The sequence below is a fragment of the Salminus brasiliensis genome, chromosome 1, assembly GCF_030463535.1.
Source record: "Salminus brasiliensis chromosome 1, fSalBra1.hap2, whole genome shotgun sequence".
In the NCBI taxonomy this organism is placed as follows: domain Eukaryota; kingdom Metazoa; phylum Chordata; class Actinopteri; order Characiformes; family Bryconidae; genus Salminus; species Salminus brasiliensis.
Genome location: NC_132878.1, coordinates 95,162,625 through 95,185,616, shown reverse-complemented (window position 1 = coordinate 95,185,616; position 22,992 = coordinate 95,162,625). Strand labels below are relative to the sequence as shown.

Below are 22,992 nucleotides of genomic sequence, written 5' to 3'. Positions count from 1 at the left end.
CCATGTCCTCTAGTCACTGACTCTCACAGTCAATGTGTTGTCGTTTCCCCGGAACTCCCTTCACTTATGGGTGCTTGTCTGTTTTATGTAATGGTTGACTGTCTGGCCTCAGTGTTGAAGGCTGTAAGAGAAAGTTACCATTTTCCTGTGTTGCTGAGTGGGAGTCTGTGCTGGCTGTGTGCACCAGTGTTTACTTGTACGCTCCCACAGTATTATTCAGTCAGTCTTTCTCTGCAGATTTTACCCTTTTTTGAGTTTTGTTGTTTTTACAGTGTATGTAAGAAACACAGAATAAAGAATGAATTTTAAAAATTGTATGTACCGTGTACAGTCATACTGCCCAGCACTAGTTCAGTGTCTTCAATTTTTGTTTCCTTCAGCAGTATCAACACAGCTGAAGCTAAAATGGGAGCACTGGAGCAGACCTGCATGAATCATTCAGAACCTGATTTTTCAAAAGAGATGTTTCACTGCGCCTACGTTGTGCATCTCTCTGTGGCTCAATGCCAGATTTCTGATGCAATTGCTTCAGTTAAGGCACAACAAAACCTGGTAATTAGCAGACTCCCTGCAAATTACAACCCTAAGCTTAAATCAAGCATAAAATGAAGCAATTCTTGAGTAAATAAAGATCACAGGGTGAGCGATTAAAAAAATAACAAAAAACTAAAAAAAAACAAACACGTGACAAGAGACACTTTAAAGGAGTAACCCACTCAGGATGGAATGGAATCACGCACTGCTTTGTGAGCTAACGTTAGATCGACCCTTATCGTTTCTTTGAGCAATGCCTTAGAACCACTACTTTAGGTTCCCTAAAGAACCATGCTTATAATAGAGATGAGAGAGTGTGGCGAACCTTCAAATTGGTAAAGACCCGTTCAATTAAATGAAGGTTCAAAAGCTGACTGTCTATAGCATCGTTCAAACAACCATTTTAAGCGCCTTCATGTTTATGAGTCGATCTTCAGAGCAGGCTGCAAACAAGCAGTTCATATATTGTCCCACAGACATCATGTGTACATAAAAGTGTATTTAGGCCAAATATCCTTTTAATATAATTCCTAGGCTTAAACAGTACAAAGTACCCTAAACTCTGTAACCTCACCTGCACAAAGACGGTGAAGAAGATGACTGTGATGATGGCTGTGAGGAACATTTCCCTATTGGGGAAAGTGTCGTGCTTCAGCAGGTATCCCAGTGAGAAGGCGATTGCACCTCGTAGGCCTCCGTAGGCGATAATGAACTGGTCCTTGGTGGTGAGTTTGACGATACGGAATTTGTTGATCACATACGTCAAACCAATGACCCCTGGGAAATGGAAACAAGAAGTTATCAGGTCAATTCAAGCTTATTTTGTGTAATGCATATCACAAAAACCCATCCCGGAGACTTGCCGCCCTAATATTTTTCTTAGCAAAAAAACCTAATTGAGAGAATTTAGAAAAGCCTTGCCCACACATATGTGACTATTTTATGAAAACACCCTCCCAAAACACCTGTCCTCTAGTGTGTGACAAACACGGAAAACATTCTCAAGTGGTAGTTCTTCTCTTTACAAGTTCTCTGGTGACACCATGACTATGTCTGAAAGCATTATGAAAACAAAGAATGACAAAAACAAGGGCTGACCGTGTGATGACAAAGAAAGCTAAATAAAGTTTGTAGTGGATAACGAATAACAGGTCTTTAATCTCAAAATAGGTCCAGGGTCCATGGGGTTAAACACCATATGGATCATTATCATGAACAAACAGCAGCACCAGATATTTTTCCTAACCACATTGATATTCTTGGCTGCTGCTCTGCTGCTTCAGACAGAGCCCAAGCATGTGTTCTGCCCTGCTTGTCAGAGATGATCCAGAAAGTCTTTTTATTTTCCTGCTGGTGCAGATGGGCGCTTACTCCAGAGGATGGCAGAATGACGGATGCTGAACAGCTCGTTCCTGTAGAAAAACTCATTGGCGATCAAATTGGGCAAGGAAACCACTGTCATTGTGACACATTATTGTGGTTACACATGACATCAGCTGAGAAATCTGATGCATGATTTTTGGTCGAAAACATTTTGCTTCCTCCTTCAAGCACAAAAACAATGTTAGTAATATTCTAGTGTTTGTATCCATTGAGAAGGAAGGTCATTTAGGAGCATTGTTCATTCAACTGCCCGAGGTTCTTAAACTGGACCAGGATGAGCCCCAAACAGTACACCATTTTACATCATCTCTCAAAACACCTAAGCCAGTTAAAACCACATAGGTCGGATATGCATGAGGGGCGGAATTGACAGAACAAAAACCAGGGATGGTGAAGGGTCCGCAAAAGAAAAATTAATGGCATCCCTGTTATCTATAGACTATAATAGAATATACAGAAAGTTCCTAGAGTTGTGGTGGAGGTTCTCCATTCCTGTGTTCATTAGAACATCTCCAAAGTTCTTCTCATGGAGTCTAGTACCTGGTTTGGTAAATCAGGGCTTAATGATGGTAAATCAGGTGAGCTGCTGCTGATGGAATTGAACACATCCACGCTGTGCTGGCTGAACTGGGAGGGCATCCAGGAGAAACCTGGAACCAAGCTTTGTTCTTCAGACTAGCCACAAGACAAACAATATGGCCAAATGTTTGCAGACACCCCTTCTAACGAAAGGCTTCAGCTACCTTGAGTTGCATCCCGTTGCTGACATAGATGTGCAAATGCGCACACATCTAGTACCTTCTAAACTTAAACCTATCAGCACAATGCTGGAGGGGTATAAAACCCCCTAGCATTGATCTGTGGAAGAACTGAATTGGGGACCTCACCACTGAACGCAATCAAATTGTCACAGCAGTTATCCTCCAAAATATAGTAGAACGCCTTTTTCCTTGGGCAGTGGAGACAGTTACTCCAGCAAAAGCAGGATCAACTCTTTTTAACACCCTTGATTTATATGTCTACCTGCAACTGTTCTAACATGAGTTAAAACTAAAAACCTCAGAGATATTACATTAAGTAATGTGAATAGAACTAAAACTGAAACGCCTAAAACTGACCATTTGATTAAAAACTAAAACATTATAAATTTATAGACCAAGCCAGAGGAAACAAAGGTTGAAACAAACAAAGAACTGGGACTTCTTATGCTGGGACTAGAAGCAGAACTGAAACCCGATACAGTGGTAGAGCTCACACTACCAACTAAATGCTATAAAGCTACTTGCCTTTAGAACAAAACTCTATACTCTACTACTACACACACAGCATATTGTTGTGGTCACACAAAAACCTTGTATCTACATTTTTTTGCCATTTTCCACTTTTTCCACAATGTTAATCTTGCAGTTGTTCTTTATATTGTATCAATTTCATAATGAATAGACCAATTGAAATGCTTTTTACATCAACTTCCATTGAGATAGGGGTTTGGATGGATGCTTTGGATGGCATATGAATATTAATGGACGCTTTGGAAGGATGAGGTGAGGATGGATGTTTTGGATGGGACTGGGATGGATGGTTTATGGATAGATACTTTGGACAGGTGGGATAGGGTTTGGATATGAATGGATGGTCTGGACTGATCAGATATGGATGGACCATCTGAATGAAATCTCTCATCTACAGCTTATGAGGCTGGTCAAGATGCTTACGGCACAGTAAAACATTCAGTGATTGGTTAGTAGGATCTGTGTGCATACTGCAGCCTCCTACAATATCAGTATCATCAGATTCAGAATCATATGAAGATCTTAATGAAGAACTTATGAAAAACAAAGCACGGTGCAGTCTTACTCCTCACACACATTGGGGCTAGCAGGTTATTTTTTTACTTACCAAGAACGCGAGCCACCATGCAGAAGATTATGGTCATGGTGACAAACGTCCAGTTCCATCTGTGATCCCCGGCTACTGTGGACACTCCCAAGAAGATGAAGATGAGCGTCTCACTTACGCTGCTCCACATCTTCAAGAAGTACTTGATGGTGGTGTGGGACTTGTGCGATATGTTGGCCTCCACGTAGGGTCGCATGACCGCACCACATGCAATCAGACTGCAGAGAGAAAGAGCGAGAGAGAGTGACCAGACCTGTATTATATAACTGACTTCATAGAGAACACCGTAAAGTCCAGACTGGAAGCTGCTCTGAATAAGTTCACAGAGTTGATTCCTCCTCTTTACTGTCTGTACAAATAAGTGGGGCTAAATGCTAAATATACAGCCATGTGAACAAATAAGGACACGCCATTAAAAGCTTCGTCTTTTTAAACATAATGACATTTGTTCTCACATGAACAATACTGAGTGATGGAGGGATATTTGCAATCATATGTCTTCACCCCCCACGGCAAATCTGGCTTATATGCAAAATGTAGAAATTTTCAGCTGTTTGCAATAAACCAATCATACGACTCCGCCATTATACCAAGAGCCTTTCCCACATTTAACACACAATACCACTTTTAATGACCACTTAAGTCTCAGAATTATTCTCATAAAAGCACACACTTGCAAATCAGGTGGAATATTAAGGGTTTTATTAGTTGCTTAAGATAAAGCACATCAACGACCCTGACTGGCTTTGCATGCTGACTTGCCTGCATGTTAAATCTATAGCTAATATATGGCTGTATATATGACTAATTAGCTGCATTTATGGTATGCATGACTGTTTGTATTAATTTACTTCTCCACTACTGAAAGACTTGCCAGGCAACAGTGAATCTTTACTAAAAACCTTTCTGTTATTAAACCACTCCTATTTTATTCATCCATCATTATATTAGTCTGTTTTAGCTGCCAACTGCTTGGCTTGTATCAAATAAACTTCCCAGTATCTGCCCTACTGAGAATGCTAGCAGACCATGTGGTTGCCCTTTGTGCAATGACGTGCAGAGGAACACCATAATTAAGTAAGTTTACTGAAACGGCACGCAGTCAGCTGGTTGAGACAACGCTCTTTCCCTTCCCCCTCCGTCTAAGCAGAGCAAATACTTCAGCTGTGGCCAACTTGCAAATCTCCGCAACAGCCGCATGTCATCGGTATATTAACACATCAAGTGGCATTACTGCAGCCACTGAAGGCTGGACAACACTTTCAAGGGTCAGACCAAATCTAGTCAAAAACCACAACACTACACACTCAAATATGGTAAATATTATAGGTTTTGAGACCACAGTACATGACCATTATTAGATCGATACCACTGTGTCAGTTCTGTAGCTGGAACGGAACTGTGGGCCCACTTACAGAGCTTTGAAGTGTGTGTTTATTTTTTGACTTAGTTATGGGACATTAAGGTAAACTCTCCTAACTTACAGATACTCTCATGTTAGGAAAGAGGTAAATGCCAAAAGGCAAAGATAAGGCAATGTTGCCCATCTATCAAGCAGGAATATATTTATTTAATTTAATAGCCTACTTTTTATAATTATAAAATTACCATTTAATAGTATGTATAAGTTCTTATGATTGTATAAATGCATAGCTCTGCTTGAGGCCCCCCAGCCACAGCACCTTGTCCAGCAGAGCTTGTCCATGGCAGCAGAAACCTGTTAGGGCCCACTTATAAGCCCTTTAATACCCTAAATGAGTGCCAGTGCTGCCGATTGTTAAATCATCTTGAAAAAGTTTGATGTTCACAGCCTGTTCAAGATTTGAATCATCACAGCACAGGAATAAGTTCTTTCTACAACAGGCTGAGCTCTGCAGCAGCAGCTACATCAGATCTTGTACCTGTCAAGGCTGCACACTCTCTTTACCAGCAGTCACGTGTGTATGTCCGTCTACCTGTCTGTCTAGAGCCCCTAACTCAAGCTCCTGCGACAAGCGACAGTCCTGTCAGCATGCAGGGTGATGTCCAGGGGGGGCAGTAAATCCACAGTCATTTTTACACCTCATAGCTGTACATCATGTGACCCTGGTGTATGAGCTGTCAGCACACTCTGGTAGATCACTGATACTGAGGTTGATAATTCTTCTCTGGCTTCCATGAGACGTATTTGCTTACCACGGTCACCATCTACTCTGCATGCGCACTCTGAAAATCTCCCACTGTCTGTTTACAGTTCACAGGCACTCAAGGTCACACGGCTGCAGCAGGCCTCAGCCCTTCAAACTATAAAATTATACAAATAGCAGCATGACGCACGTTTCCCCAAGATTTCACTGGGTTATGTTGACATTACTGCATGCTGCTTCCTCAGTAAAGAAGGAAGAAGACAAAAAAACACAGATAACAGATAATCAGTAGTCATATTTACATGCAACCTGATAATCTGTTAATAATCTGACTATTAAGTCAATGTGAATAAAATCCATGTATAAACCTATACACCTCAACCAGAAAAGACTAGACTGACGGAATGTGGGTGGGTAATCCTTTCAATAATCCGTTAAACAGAAGAATAATGTAATGCCATGTAAACATCTGTATCCCTTTACGTGCCCAATCAGAAAAATAAAGTATGTTCTCTGTATGTGCACGGTAACAGCCTTATGTGTAGAGTCGAGTGTAGAGCCATATGGAAATTTTGCTTCTGCAAAAAACTCTCCCACCAGCCTTTACTGCACACGTCATCCAGAGGACTGGATAGCTCACGTGCCTTGGAATAGTACAGGACATGACTTCTTCCTCCCACTGCCTTTACCCTGACTGGACTTGCATGCTTCTTGAAGTCGTGTAAACTAGGAGGTATTCTACACATGCATGTCATTTTGGATCGGGTTACTTGTAGCTTGCATGTAAATGGAGATTTACATCAGATTGCTGAGTAGAGTGTACATACTAACGCCTCAGTCTGAATCTGTAATCGTACTGAATAAAACCTGTGCTTGTTAACACAGCCAGTGAAAGCACAAAAAAGACATATGGTAACACCAAACAAACGCTTGCTCGCTCTATTCTTGCCGGTCTTTATCCAGTCTTTACCTCGTCACATACAAGACCTGTTCAGATTTAATAGTGTAGTGACCAGCTTTTTGTATTATTTTCAATGACTTTCATAAACCTTTTCTCCACCACACACCATAAAAACACTAATTCAAATGGAACTATATCATGAAACAGCTTCTATTCTGATGATAGTAGTTTTGCCTGCACTGTGGTACTCACGCCATGATGCCAGAGAGGTGAAACACTTCAGCCGAGAGGTAAGCCATGTAGCTGTAGACGAAGACGAAGAGTGGCTCAATGACGCGTGTGTGCGCAGTGAAGCGAGACGTGAACGCTGCCAAGATGCCATAGATTGCGCCTACCAACACACCGCCCATCGACACCACGAAGAAACTCACAATTCCCAGGAACACGTCCTGGAGAGTCACCACGCCCACATCAGCATACTCCTCAAACAGATGATACAGTACCTGCAGGATATGAGAAACATTTAGTCGAAGACTCCTAATGTTAAGATGATTGATACAAAATGGCAAACATGCAACAACAGGGCTTTAGTTCTAGATTCTGTCCCACAAAGAAACCAATGAATACATTCAGCTACTGCAAGTTACATCCATTGCTGACACAGACGTGCAAATGCACACACATTGTCCCAGCATTGAGCTGTGGAGCAGTGGAACTGTGTTCTCTCTCAAATTTATTTGGGGCAAGCTTGGGAGTTAGGGATGAGGAGGGACAGTGATCATGCAAAAGCCTTACATCAACACTCTTGTTTCTAAAAGCAACCAAATTCTCAAAGCAATGCTCCTCTAATATCTAGTAGAAAGCTGCTTTCTCTTGACAATACAGACAGTTACATCAACAAAATCAGAACAACTGTTTTTTATTTCTTAAATTTCTTAATACACTTAATTTCAGTAGAAACACTGAACGCACAGGTGTCCCAATACCTTTGTCCATGTAGAGTATACATTTATTGACTGCTAAGTGCAGTCACTGAAACAGACGCTTTTTAATTATTATACTGTAGGTTGCAGAAGTAAATCTGAAAATTGGCATGGCACCCTTGGGCACCCCTGGAGTACTCACCACTGTGACTGCATCGTTCAGCAATGACTCCCCAAAAACAAGGATATGAAGCAACTCATTGATGTGAATTTCTTCAAACACAGCCAGAACCGCCACCGGGTCCACAGCCGAAATGATTGATCCAAACAGCAGGCAGGAAAGCAAGGTCACTGAGGACAGGTTTGTACCAGGTAATTGGCACACTCCATACAACAGACCGCCAATGAAGAAGGCATTCCACAGAGTGCCTACCACCGCAAAGATGAGGATAGTGCCCAGGTTCTCAGTGAAGGGCCTTATTGGTAAGAAATAGCCAGCATCCAGGATGATGGGTGGTAGTAGGTAGAGGAAGAAGAGCTCAGACTCCAGTACAGGTGGTTTCTCACCCACCAGTCTGATGATTCCTCCCATTACCAGGCCAACTACAATCAGCAGACAACTCTCTGGGACGATGGAGGACAATCGTGGTACCAGGTGGAACCCTGAGAAAGAGAGCAGAAAAGAGTTAGAAGAAGTCCAAAGCTCTCCTCATGGAGTCTAGTGCTATTTAGTAGGGATGCACAAATACCAACTCTGATTTAAATACTCGATAGATGGCTATAAATCCTGATATTTAGTCCCATTTTTTATAGGTTGTACTTTTTATATCTTATCTTGAATAAGATATAATGAGCTTGAAAGAGCAGCATTTACTGGTTGAGGAACTGCAACAAGCTTCAGCTATGAAAAATAAAAATGACCACAATAGAAACACATGCAGGTTGGGAAGCATAATCTTGCTTCAACAAACAGAGTTTAACTGGTTTATAAATTCAAATTTTAGAGCAGTGAAAAAATACAAATAAAAAAAGTGTTTCCTTTAAAATGTGATGTAATGTAGGGTGTCCGTAAGCTTCATGGCATTGGTGCTCTCTTTTGCCAACAGATACAGCGTGTAAGTGCCAGTATCGGCTATTTAGTTCTCCCCCAACATCTGGTTTGGGAAATCAGTGCTTAATGATCAGGTGAGCTGCTGCTGCTGCTGAAATTGAACACATCCACTCTGTGCTGGCTGGACTGAGAGGGCATCCAGGAAAAACCTGGAAACGAGCTCTGTTCTTCAGACTAGCTCACAGACAAGATCTCACTACTTTCTTCAGAATGAGAAGCTCTTGTTTCTGCTTTTTACTGGATTCATGTTCACCTGCATCTGTTCTGATGAGATCTGCATTTCTGCATAGTATATAAATAAAATACAGTAAGAAGCCAAAAGAAATAAATAAAGAAAAGCAGTGATGGGAAGAGAAAAAGAGGGTGAGAGACAGATGAAACAGCACCAGAGCGTAGGCAGTAATTACATCTCTGTCAAATCCTTTATTACCATATGAGAGGAAAATTACACGATGAAGCTGAAAGTATGTCTCATAGATTTCACATTAGTAGATTTCACAGTATTTCTCTCGTTTCAAAACTCTGGGCTGCTTGATGTGTGTCCATGGCACCACGTCTATGAGGATGGGGTCAACAAGTCGCGCAAGAACACAAGTCGGTCGCACCACAAGCTCATTTCACACCAGAAGTGACACTGAGCTCATAGTACACCAGGACACTTCCACAGCGCTTACTGCACGTCGACGGTGACTTATCACAGAAAACTACATATTGCTTTATTGTTTGTGTATTGCTTAAATATACAGCCAACTAAACCTGATTAGTTTTTCATAGCCCTCATATCTACCTACATGTTTTTTTTAATACAATATCAGGTGTTAAACAGTTTCCTGTGAAATACATATATAAATAACCACTTTCAGCTCCAATAGCTTCAGATATACACCGACCAGCCACTTCATTAACACCTTCTTGTTTTTCCACCAACCATACAGTTCATCTCTTTCTCTGTATACTTTGTTCAGGACCCCACAGGACTCCCAACCACAGAGCAGGTACGTAGCATTTGGGTGGTGGTTCATTCTCAGCACTGCAGTGACACTGACTGACATGGTGATGGCGAGTCTTTTAGTGTGTGTTAGTGTGTGTTGTGCTGCTGGTATGAGTGGATCAGACACAGCAGGGCTGCTGAAGTGTTTAAACACTCACTGTCCACTCTATTAGACACTCCTGCCTAGTTGGTCCACCTTGGAGATGTAAAGCTGCACAGTCTGTGTTGGTCATCCTCTAGTCCTTCATCGGTGCTCACAGAACGCTGCTGCCCACAGGACACTGCTGGCTGGATATTTCTGGTTGGTGGACCAGTCTCAGTCTAGCAGTGACACCGAGATATTTACCAAGTCTAGCAGCACTGCTGTGTCTGATCCACTCCAGTGCTTACCTCCCACCTCTGTGGGGGTCAGTCCATTGAAGAAATGTCCATTTAGCAATAATACTGCTTATATAACACTGTAATCTGGACAGTTTCTGCACAGAAAACACTCAAATGCAGCGCATTTCTCTCACATCTGGTGTAAAATGGGTCACAGGGTAAAGTCACAAGCTTCTGGCCTCGTTGACACATGCAACACCCACACCACGCGAACAGGAACGCACAAGAAGTTAGCAGATGCATCCTCATTTTGTCTAGACACAGCAACACACTCATGCTAGCACAACCACAGACACCATAATCTGTTTTGCAGTGAGCTTGGCCATCTGATCAAATGCATTACTGAGTAGGTCAATCAGCTGACACTGACCAGAGGAAATTCAATTCTTCTGAAAAGGTCATTTTACAAGCTCTTTACAAAGCTACAATTCCTGCTTTCGTAAGAATTCAAAAGAAACAACTGGATAACAGCCGTTAGAGGCAACAATAAAAGCATACATAATATCTGGTCCCTTTCTGATGGTAAGTAGTCTGACCTGGCCATGTTGAAAATTGTTTTACTTGAAGATTTGACAGACTCCTCTGCATCTACAACCTTCTTACTGAAGGCCTCAGAGAGCTCTTTGGATCTGAATATGGTGATCTTCACCACTCACTTCAACAATCAAGAGCAAACCAGACTAAATGCATGAGGTTTAAATAAGTCAGACTTCTACAGAATCCTCTCTATGCTCTGCACCTAATTCTAATTCTACACTTTTAAAGTAGTAATAAATGTGGGGGGTTTCGACTGTGTGTTTAGTTATATTCCAGCCATCTCTCAAAATTGTTTAAAAAGAAGAGAAAATGTCAAGATGTTAAACCGATTTCATAGGGTGTAGCTCCATGACTGTTTGATGTAGCTTGGTAGTGTTCACTAAACTAGTAGTGCATGTTTATCTTTAAAATAATAATAATAATAAATACGTCAGCTTATTATTTCCACTCTGTGTTCAGCAACCATCACATAACTAAAACCTTAGTGTTTTATGCCTCAATACTGATGGTGTGCTGCTTGCCTCTACTCTCCATCAAATCCATGTCCCTGCAGCCAAGCCTAAGCTTGTCTCTTGCGTGTCATTAGGCACTGCAATGTGCGACCAACTGCAGGGTTTCATAAAGAAACAGTGCATCGACAATGCAATCTGCCGAACAGCAACAAAACAGCAAAGTCTAAAGCCTTCCGGCCACTATATTTACCCAGAGCAGATAGGACTTTGGCACAAAGCTCTCAGAGGGCTCAGAATCGCCCTCTAATTCTCCCACAGTGGAGGCTCTGAAATATTTAAAGTATATTATAGTAACTGTTGCCAGGCCTGGCAGAAGCATGGGGAGAGATACGAACAAGTGACAGAGAAGCGCGCGCACACACACACACACACACACACACACACACACACAAAGAGGAACTAGGGACCGTAAGTGCACACACACCCAGAGCGGTGGGAAGCCAACTCCAGCGCCCAGGGAGCAGAGAAGGTGAAGGGCCTTGCTCAAGGGACCAACAGTGGCCCAAGTATCGAACCCACAACCCGGTCATCAATAGCCCAGAGCTCTAAACGCTGAGCCACCACTGCCCCACAAGAAGCAAGCATGTTACCCTCACCACAACATCAACACACACACACCAAGAGAACACCTTATTAACACCAGGTCATCAGCAGCTTGTAAATGTCAACATCTCCTCCAGCTTCTAATGAAGAGCTTGTGCAGCAGTGGTGAGGACTCATTTACTTTTCAGGCTGTCTTTAGACTAATGGGACTTTGGGGAGAAGCTAAACTTTCACAGTCTGAACCTTTGACAATTTAGATGTAGTGGGATACATTTGCAATACCCCTGGCATCAATAGCGTGACACGGTTAAAGAGTGGCTGCCGTTATTTGGACCAAAATAATGGAATAAATAACTTGTGGGATATAGAAGTAAATCTTATTAACAACAAATAAATTAAACCAAAACAAACAAACCACACCACACCCTCACCTCATATGAACTTACTCCGCACCCTGCACTTTACTCAGGCACACTGCACATCACCAAAGATTTTCACCCTACTCACCACATCGCACTCACTAAAATAAAAATTCAATTAGGCCAACCCCCATGAAAACCTCTGTCTAACATATTTGTACATCTGGACTACACTGAGAGTTGACGGTAACATAACTAAACAGATAGAACAGTTACTTTAGACATCACTTGTTACATGTAAGGGGACTGCCAGAAAATGTTAGGACACCCCCACATTTATTTAAGATTTGAATCAGGTGCAGAACATCAGCTGCAGGTGATTAGAACTGGCTGGAGAGGATTCTGGAAGAGCCTTAGAGTCTTATTTAAAGGCCATTTATACCTAGTCACTTCACAAGACTAGTATCTGGATTGTATCCTAATAAGATTTTATCCACGTTCATCTACACTCTGCAGATAAAGGAGTCTCTGGTTAGTCAGACTGAAATCTGATTGCCGTGGGGGGCGGAATATGCAAATATACTTGTTGTGCGACACTGGTCTTTCAATCGTACTGGGAGGGGTTTTGTTTGTTAAATGTGTATTGGTGAGGCTGATGTGTTTACACTAAGACCAAGAGCCCCGTTTATACCTGGTCACTCCAAGCCACATGAAACTGAGTGTGAACGCAACAAAGACCAAACCAGATACAAATCCCGTCCCTCAAACCACTTCAGGAGGTGGTCCGAGACTCATTTTCGCCACATGCGGGTGGCTACAATCTTATCAGGATACATCCAGATAAGAGTAAAGGGAAGTAAGCGGGTGTAAGCGGGGTGTTCGCTTGCTTTGCTCTTGAATGTTGAAGTACGTGAAGTAAGTGGTATCACCAGAGCTCTCTGAGGACTTCAGAAAGAAAGGTGTAGTGGCAGATGAGATTAAAGAAGATCTCAGAACAAACAAAAATCTACTATCCACTACATAATTTACAAGTGGCCAAACAAGCAAGGAGGAAACCTCTACCGGCCTTTAGTCCTGGTCTTCAGGTGCTTTCTAGCAAACTGTTGTAGAAAAGCCAGGCAGGCTATATTACATGCAAGAAGTATGCTTCTAGTCATTCTTGTCTTCCTTTTCCTCACCTAGTCTCGTGTATTTTGAGGGATGTTCCTCTATAGTTTAATGGGAACCCAGAAGAGTAGTTCTTGAAGCTTAATTCTTGCAATGTATCTGAATGGCAAAGCAAGCGGAGCGATCAGGCAGCTCCAGAATAGCCAAAGTGTTCTTAGTAGCATCGCAGCTCATCATTACTGGTTACGGTGCTTAAAGCAAAATGAGCCATAACTGACCGTGAAATATTTTATGGATATCAGTTAGTGGGCAGTTTGGCAGAGTTCTTTCCAAGCGTTGCATCCATTTAGAGTCTCGACAGATTTCATACACCACATATACCGCCAAGCACTACTGATCTCACAGTGTAATGTAGATCAAGAAGAATTCTGTCCAGTCGATCATTGCTAAGCAGTCCCTAAAGTGCTCGGTAGTTAATGGAAAGCATGAATCAAGATTTTCCCGTGCAATGGGCTGAAGAAGAAAGCTGGATTAAACGTTCAGGGGCAAACACACCATACCGACACCACTTCTAACACTTGCATTCAGCGACTTTAAGCTGCACCTACTGCTGACACAGATGTGCAAATACACAAACAGCACTGCAAATAAAATAGGACCTTCTAGAGCAGATAAAAATGAACCTATTGGCACCATGTTTGCTAATGCCAGGTGTGGGCTAGAGAGGTATAAATCCTCCCAGCATTGAGCTGTGGAGCAGTGGAAGAACTATGTTCTCTGAAATGATGGCTGGTGCTCCAGTCATTCCTTTGGCCATGAGTTAGGGAGTTGGAGCTAAGGTGAAGTGGAGATCATCAACATCCAACATCCTGACCTCACTAACGCTTGTCACTGACTACAATCAAATGCTCACAGCAATGCTACTCCAAAATCTAGTAGAAAGCCTTCTTCCCTGGGCAGTAGAGACCATTACTCCAACAAAAGCAACAACTCTAACACCCTGGATTATGGACGAAACAATGAACGAGCAGCACATGTCCCAATACTTTTGTCCATGCAGTCCCAGATACAACACCCGCAGCAACAGAACAAATTCAAACAACTGAAAATGCATGAACCTTTTGAAACTTCTAAGGCGGTCTTGAATAGAATCAATTTCACACTAAGTGTGTTTTTGGCTGTGTACCATGACAGCTGACGTATGTACACAGACTCTTCAGAGCTATTCACAAACAAGTGAATCTTCATAAACTGAACAATCACAGCTGTTTGGCCGAGGCACTGCAATACAGTGATTAAAGACATGCAGGATTTATGAGGGATTCCTCCAACTCACTCACTCACTGTAAAAGTACACAATATTAACAGCCCTAAAATCACACTGCTACAGTGAAGAGGCAAGAGAAGCTTACAGTAATAAATGAAGGTACTGACTTATAGTGCAATAGTGGCAACATCTATTATAGTTTAACAATAAGGACTGTGGGGTGGAGCTACCAATATTTGCAGCATGGCAGAGAGCATAACTGGAACATCTCTCTGGGAGGACAGAGTGGCCCAACAAGCATGGTGGTATTCAGTGCATCTGTAAATAGACATAACAGAACTGGCAGTTGGTGTTCCCCTCCAAGTGGGTTGAGCTCCAGTAATGTTAACCACAAAATAAAATAAATAAATAAATAAAATAGACTCTCCCAGCACTGGTAGCATCACGTAAAAGAGCAAATCTTAATTAGCATATTGAATTATTAGCATATAAAAATTACAAAATGGGAGGACAAGAAAAATAAAATAAAATTAATAATAATAATAATACATTGTGTGTATAGACAATTAAGAGATTGAATTAAAAATGTTATTGGTCATTTTTTACAGCAATAAAATCATGTGTTGTTAATTCCTGTCAAATGTTGTTCCTCGCCGCTACACAACAGAATGAAACCTTTTCTCCCTTTTATCATCAACTGAGGCAACTGGAATCATATAAAGTGCAATTTATTGATCTAAAATGTCAAAAATAAATAAATAAAAATGTAGTTCACTTTTACCCCTCCCCCCCCCACACACACACAAACACACACACACAAACACACACACACAAACACACACTTTCTGATACTGTATTGAAATGGTCATACACTTATTTTCTGGCATCATTTAGGACATCTGACAAATTTCAATGACATCCAGTTATGAATTTATGTATTCATTAGCAGGAGAAGTAGCCAGGCCATGCTGTTGGCATTATGGTTGCTTTAATTGGCTTTATTGCCCAATTAAGATTCTGTATTATATTGGTCAGAATTCAATTGGCTTTTAAGATTGAAATGAATCTGGTTAAAAGCCTGCATTTGTAGATTAGAGTTCATGACATGATATTTAAGCTGGCAGTAACACAAGTGCACTGGAGCAAACAATCACTGTAGCTCAATCAGTGTGTACACACAGGTCAGCAAACACAGTTTTAACCTCTGAACATGAAAACAGGACTATTTACAGTAATAATGGCCAGTGATTGCGTTCTGTAAAGTGGCAGAAACTAAGAGGAAGTATGGGGCAATCTGCTACAACTGCAGCAGAACAAAGGAAACGCATACAAACGCCCATTTTCTCAAAACGTGGAGGGGGGGGGGGTGGAGTTTGTATAGCGGCGACCCTGTTCAACTTGTTCTAAGGCCTGAAAGCACAATGGAGCATGTTAATCGAGAAGTGAAGAGTCAACACTGCATCCAAGTGTAGAATTTACTTTTCACATGAATCACACCACACTCATTATACAGTAAATACTGTATAGGGCTGTGTATTGACAAGAATCAATGTATTCAGGTATACTGCGCTACCGTAAGCACGATGATTTACTTTCTACTAGATTCTGGAGGAGCACTGCTCTTGGGATTTGATTGCATTCAGTGACAAGAGCGTTAATGAGGTCAGGATGTTGGATGATCACCCTCCACTTCATCCCTAACTCCCAAATGCATCCCAGAAGTACTGGATGGAGCTCCACCACCATCATTCCAGAGAACACAGTTCTTCCACTGCTCCACAGCTCAATGCTGAGGGGCTTTAAACCCCTCTAGCTCATGCCTGGCATTTGGCATGGTGTCAATAGGTTTATGTTTATCTGCTCCAGGGGAGGAGTCCACAAACATTTGGTCATAGTCATAGATCACTATTTCCTAAGGATATTGTCATATATGCATAGTCATATCACTATTTTCTTCCCTAGTGACAAATACAACTGTGTAAACTGTGTGCTTGTGTTGAGTTTGCTGTCTTTGCTAGTTCTGCTGGGATCTGATATTCACTGTACTGGGCTGAGTGACACTCTCAGAGTGTATCAGGTAAAGTTACTCTGTCTGCCCCACAAGGAACGTTAGTCTTGACCTTTGGAGTTTGACTTTGACAGTTTTCTAGCAGAATTCAGCAAAATCCAAGATGATGATCCTGCAGCTGTGCGTGAGGGTCCGTATTTCTATCTACTATGTGAACGAGGAACTGAAGTGTCCCATTAATGAGGGGGCTCATGCAGAGCTGCTATAAACCTTAACTTGTGAAATGTGGACCATATGTTTGACATCACTGCTCAGCTCCCAGGACTGGCTTAGTTTGAGAAATATCGGCCAATCAGCCATCTCATATTTGAATATATCTCTTATACTGATGCACAACTGATCGATCCTTCCATCGCTATATTACATGGCTTTCTCATGGCACATACACAGAGGTTTGCCCCCATGCTTTGTTCATCTGCATCTGCGCTGTATGCAAATGCAAGTGAAGTCAGCTGTCAGAAGCCAGCTGTCTGTGTAGAGAGAAGTTTTTTAATTCCAACACGTTCAAAGCACAACTGTATATTACAGTTTTACTACAACACATGCATGGGTTGCAGTAGTATACCGCTTTTAGTTATACCAAGTTATGAAAATAGATGGTCATCATAATATATGTATTTTTATCATATTTCTCTTCAAACCGCAATTTGAGAGTCATGTTGATTCTCCTTGGACCTGTAATCGTGAGAATGGGCCTCTAGCCTTCCCACTCCAGGCCTGACAAGCTGCTAACTGCACTGTTATAGAGGGCAGGAGAAGGCTTGCCACAAATGCATAACGTTGGGTAGCTAGCGTCATATTTTCACTAAATCCTGTAATATTTCTTTACCGCCTCAGTCCACATGCTTCTTTCACATTCAGTGACAGTTCTGTATCTCAGCTTGTCCAGAAATGCATGTGCATAGCATGTTCTTTACAGGAGGCTCGAAGTACAAATGATAATTTCCAACTATAGGGGGAGCCCAGGAGCAAGATATATCAATTTTATAATACTGCTTTAATACTGATGACCTATTTCTGAACAATTAATGAAGAAAATAAATTAAAATAAAAATAGCAGATTAAATAAAAAATATAATAAAAAATCATATAAAATAGCTCAATAGCTACTTTCAAAAGAGAGGGTTTGTATGTATATACCAATACCAATATATTTTATATTATATATATTTGTTTCCAGATCAAATGCAAAAGAGATCATAAAACTGATATTTTATGAGGCAGTTAGCATACCATAATCAAATACCATCCTAAGAAAGAAGACTATTCATTCTTCTGCTCATTATAATCACTGATCATGTGTGAAAGCAAGCAATGTGAATTATTAAAACCCTCACAATGTGATTGATTAGGCCTGTATCTGCAAAGACTCTCACACTTGAAGTGCTCGTCCAGGATCACAGCTTTTACCTTGCTCCAAACGTATATAAATCAGCCCAAAAATTTTTTTTTTGCAGCAAGGGTCTCCTCCTTGCACACCTCCCATCAAAATGACTTGTTTACTCTCTTTCTGAGGACAGATGCTACACTTTGACAACAACTGTGGCAAGAGCTACATGTAGATCCTGTGATGAGATTTTAAGATAGTTGAAGACTTCTTTACTCATCTTGAGGTTCTGCTCTTTGGCGGCCTGACCTGGCCATGTTGGTCAGTTGTTCCACATGTAAATTATTTAGCAGACAGTGGACCTGCTGATTTCTAAGTGTTTTAAGAAGGTTTTAAACCCCTAACACAGTCTCTACTTTTCCCACAATAATTTCTTGAGTTATATTACCTACATCAATTTTGTTTAAATGAAGATCAAACACATTTAAACATGTTACAGACAAAGGTTTTCATGCATATCCTAATTCCTTTAGATAACTGTACTAGCCTTGTAGCTCCGGTGCAAAACTATAGCAGAATACACGAAACACGTTTATTGATCAGCCAGGACCTGATTCAGGACTTTACATTAGCTCTAGAAACATTAGCTCTGAATCTCCAGGCAAGCATGTCTTTGATGTCAAATTAAACCCGTTGCTGGGCTTGGACCAAGTCAGCCACCCACAAATTCACAGCCCATAAATAACTGTACCAGTAAGAGTGCCAGGACCAGGCTTAGATAGGCTAACATCAGGCTCTGTTTGGACTGGGCAGCATCTATAAAAACTTTTTAGACATGTCTGATACTTCCATGCCATCAGCTAGATGGTGAAACGCCTGTAATCGGGCCAATATGTTCTGAAATTTGGTCTTTTTAGAGAATTGGAACTTTTGTGACACAGCCTGTGGGCTTATATGCAGACGAAGCCTAACATGCTCAAATGACAGCCGTGTGAGAATTCACAAATTGAACATCAATCCAATTTTGCTGCTGAAAGTGAATAAATAAAATTGCGGTAAATTATGTATGCGGCAGTGGGGGGGGAAAGTGCTGGACAGCAAAGAGGATTTGGCAGACATTATAATTAGAGAGAGAGAGTACTGTCTGATCATGAGTCCTGCCCCCAACCACAAGTTAAATCTCTGGAATGCTAAATTAGCCATTATGCTTAGCTGTTCCCATGCCAACACGGAAAGAATTGCTGGTTTGGGGGGAACGGACGAGAAGAAAACGAAGTATGACTCATCAGAACCCCTATACAAGCAGTGCTCTGAGAGAAAGACAAGCCACCTCCACTGGTCTGTGTCTAGGCCTCGTTAATGCAGTCACAGTGCCTGCACTCGTAGAATAGGCTCCAGAACATCAGCAGACATGTGAAGAGCCAGGTAGAGCTCTGAGGGCATTCTAATTAAAAGAGTCTGTCTCCAACAGCATCTGGTCTTGCCCTGGGCTACATGCACTGCATCTCTCCAAGCTTGGTTGGATAACCTAGTCTTTCTGAGAAAAGAAACCACAGACCATTGTATGAGGTTCCAGATAAGTGCGTAAAGACACTTTTGAGGTTTGGTCCAAGTTTGCTGAAGGTCCTGAAAGATCATTAAGGCATGCAAAGGAACCACAAATATACACTCTTAAAAATAAAGGTGCAACAGGGGGTTCTGTAAGCGACGTCAAAAAAATGTAATATGGACCAATGTATTGCTAATTGTTTCTTTCACTGGAGTAACTGAGGTCAAGATGTTGGATGATCACCACCCCACCTCATCCCAAAAGTATTGGATAGAGCACCAACCATCATTCCAGAGAACACAGTTCTTCCACAACTCCACATCTAGCATTAGGCAGCATGGTGCGAAAAGTTGCCAATGTTGGCGTTATAAAGGGGAAAAAGGCACACACTGATGCTAGACTGGCCCGGTCACCAAGGGTTTTGATTTAGCTTTTTGCTTTTAGCTTTTTTGTGCTCTTGATTAAAGACCATCCGACACCAAGTGCAAGCAGCCCAAACTGTGAAAGCAGAGACAAGAGCGCTCTCAGACTTCAGAAACATTGCGGTATTACATTGTATATAATGCCTAAATATTAATTGAAACAGCACTAATTCTCATGCTAAGCCCCAACATTACACTGGGGAAAAAAAAAAAAAAAAAAAAAAAAAAAAAACACAGATGGTATTAACAGACATATATTTGCCATTTGGTATAAGTGTGCTAAGGAGACGGGTAAAAGGACGACAGACAGCACTGAGGCGGGATAGCGAGGTAACACCAGTGATGTGTAGTTTTAATATTACCGGTTAATTTCCCCACAGTTACTCAGATAATACACAAACCTTTAGAGATATGCTGGGTCTGGACCAGCCTTCATCTACATACATGCACACAGAAGCATTACAGAAAATGCCCAACGAAGATCATCCGTTCCCATGTTCATATCAACAAAAAGAAAATCCACATTGTGGAAATGACAGGTCTAAGTAAACAGATACTCAGACCCTACACAACATGGCTCTATGCAAACACCACACAAGGTAATAATAATCACATCTGTAGGTGGACTTTACAGAGCAGGAGCGCAAATTAGAGTGCAAAGGTCTGTGAGGCCCCTAGGGAACTATCTGCCACCTTTCAACTCATTAATTCCTTCCCCGTTGCACTCGCACCCTGCATCCTGTTACCTGGAAGCATGTTAGATTATCTACTCATTTGGTTTGTTCATCAGAGCAGACACAAGCCACATGCAAAACTATACACAAATGAATCAAGCTGATACGCCAATTTCTTTGTAGTGTTCCAGTGTCAGGAAATAGATTATTCAAAATGAACTTAGGGCAAGAAACTGGTATTACGGTACATATCACGATAAAGGGGTTCCAAGTCAATGTATTTATATATTGCGATACTGTAAGCAAATCGATACAACGCGATTTAGGAAAAATGTCATAGTATAAACAAACACAATCATATGCATAAAATCTGAGTAAAAGAAAAGGTGTCTTTTTATCCAATCAGAACAGTGGGATCTGAAGACACAACACTGCCACGAGGAGTCTGGCTTCAAATACAACACAAAATACATCAATACTATGTTCCACCCTTAGACCAATGCTTCACTACACACTAACCAGAACTCCGAGACCACCTTCTGCAATTTACGGAAAGTAGGGTCGGTTGATCTGCACTTTTTCCATACAGTCATATGGTCTATTACGATATACAGTATACAATATTACCAGGGAGGGGTAGTGGTGCAAACTGTGTAAATAGCGCAGTTATTGCTGCCATTATTTTAAAACCAATAACAAGAACAGTTGGCTAAACTTGCAGTTAGTGAGGAACTGTTTCTGCAACCACCAATCAACCATCAGCATGTAACACCAAGCTACTTTATCTCCAAATAAGGACGTGATTAAGGGATTGTCAACGTAGTAGCTGTATTATGGCTATACCACCCAAACCTAATGAGGATTTGAGAATTTACAGGAATTCATTTACAGGACTTCCCTTTACCTGACTACTAGGTAAATGAAAGCGGAAACGTCAGCAGCAACAATTCTACAAAGACTGGGTCCGAGTACCTGATGGAGTGGTTATCAAACACCCCTGTGCTCGGTCTAGGAATGCAGTTTGTCAGTTTTCTGAATGCTTATCTCAGCCCATCAAGGAAGTTCAGTTAATGCAGACATCTTGCAGACAGTCTCATCTGATCAAATAATGTCATCTAATGCAGACAGTCTCCATTCCAGCACTGTGGAATTTTACAGTGAAATCTGGATTAGAGATGGTTTCACTGTGAATGAAGTAAGAATGATCACAATCTTGAGCTGGAGCAAATCACATCTTGTAAAAGGAATACACACCATATGGACAAAAGCATTGATACAGACCTTTTAAAACACCTGTGGCAATGGGACTCGATGAAACCTGACTTCAGTGTTTATTATGGACAAAATCAAGCACTTAGCCACTTTTCCACACATTTCCACAGTGAAAAAAATGAGTGGTTCTAAAGCTCACTTAATTCCAGTGTGGTTCTGTAATAGGAGCCACCGCTGCAACAAATCAGCTGGTGAAATTTCTTCCCTCCTAGATCTTCCTCCATCAGCTGTGAGTGGTATTATTGAACAGTGGAAGCATTTAGGAGGAACCACAGAGAGCAGCTCAGCCACCAAGTGTCAGACCAGGTAAAGTTACAGAGCGAGGTCAGAGCTGAGTGCTGAGCTCAGAGCACAGTGCAGAAAAGTCGGCTTAACTGCAGAGCTCTAAACCTGATAGAATGCTTATGGGTTTAGAATGGGAGGTCATGAAGGCTGTTTTCCATGTAGGTATTCCAAAACTTCTGTCCATACAGAGCATCAGATAGATATTATAAACCTGCTGTGTGCATTGCATCATACAGTGTGTAGACATAATTCTATAGTCTGAAATATGTTTAAACAGGTAAATTCTTTTAATATTTTTCCTGTCATCAGCCATAACAGCAAGCTGAATACACAGACATTCACCCTCATCATTTAAAGTTTTTTTTTAACCTTTAAAAGAAAAGGTTCTTCACCCTCACATTTCTTTTACAAATATGGCTCTAACTGGAATCAAATGTGGTTATTCTGTGGCATTGCTTGAATAACCATTTGTTTAACAGTGCTTGAATGGTTGCCAATCAAACAACATGCAAGGTACACCGATATGTAAGGTGTTACAGACTGTTCTTTGAGCGATGCCATAGGTTAGGTGTCATTTCAGAGTGGGAAGCACCTTTAAAATTAACCTTTTCATTATCTGAAGGCTGTTCAAGCAAATGTCTTTAACAAATATGGCTCTTCTGAGCCATTTCAAGCACCTGTATTTTTAAGAGTGCATGACTGGTTGCCAAGTGACCAATATGCAAGCTACATTAGATTCTCAGAGGCCTCAAAGAGACCTGGAGAACACAGCCACAAACATGGGTAGAGCCCTGTAGAACTGGCAGGGAAGCAGACAGAAA

At 41.4% G+C, this 22,992-nt stretch overlaps 1 protein-coding gene across 1 annotated transcript in view; it reads right to left on the bottom strand.

Annotated features, from left to right (window-relative positions):
- The window catches only part of slc9a1a (solute carrier family 9 member A1a), a 51,308-nt gene that overhangs the window by 19,105 nt on the left and 9,211 nt on the right, over positions 1 to 22,992 (bottom strand). Inside the window, exons 2-5 of the mRNA XM_072692471.1 lie at positions 7,969 to 8,429; positions 7,096 to 7,346; positions 3,817 to 4,034; positions 1,109 to 1,311 (exon numbers count right to left, since the gene is read on the bottom strand). Of these exons, the coding sequence (XP_072548572.1) occupies positions 1,109 to 1,311; positions 3,817 to 4,034; positions 7,096 to 7,346; positions 7,969 to 8,429 (1,133 nt within the window). The remainder of the gene's footprint in view (positions 1 to 1,108; positions 1,312 to 3,816; positions 4,035 to 7,095; positions 7,347 to 7,968; positions 8,430 to 22,992) is intronic.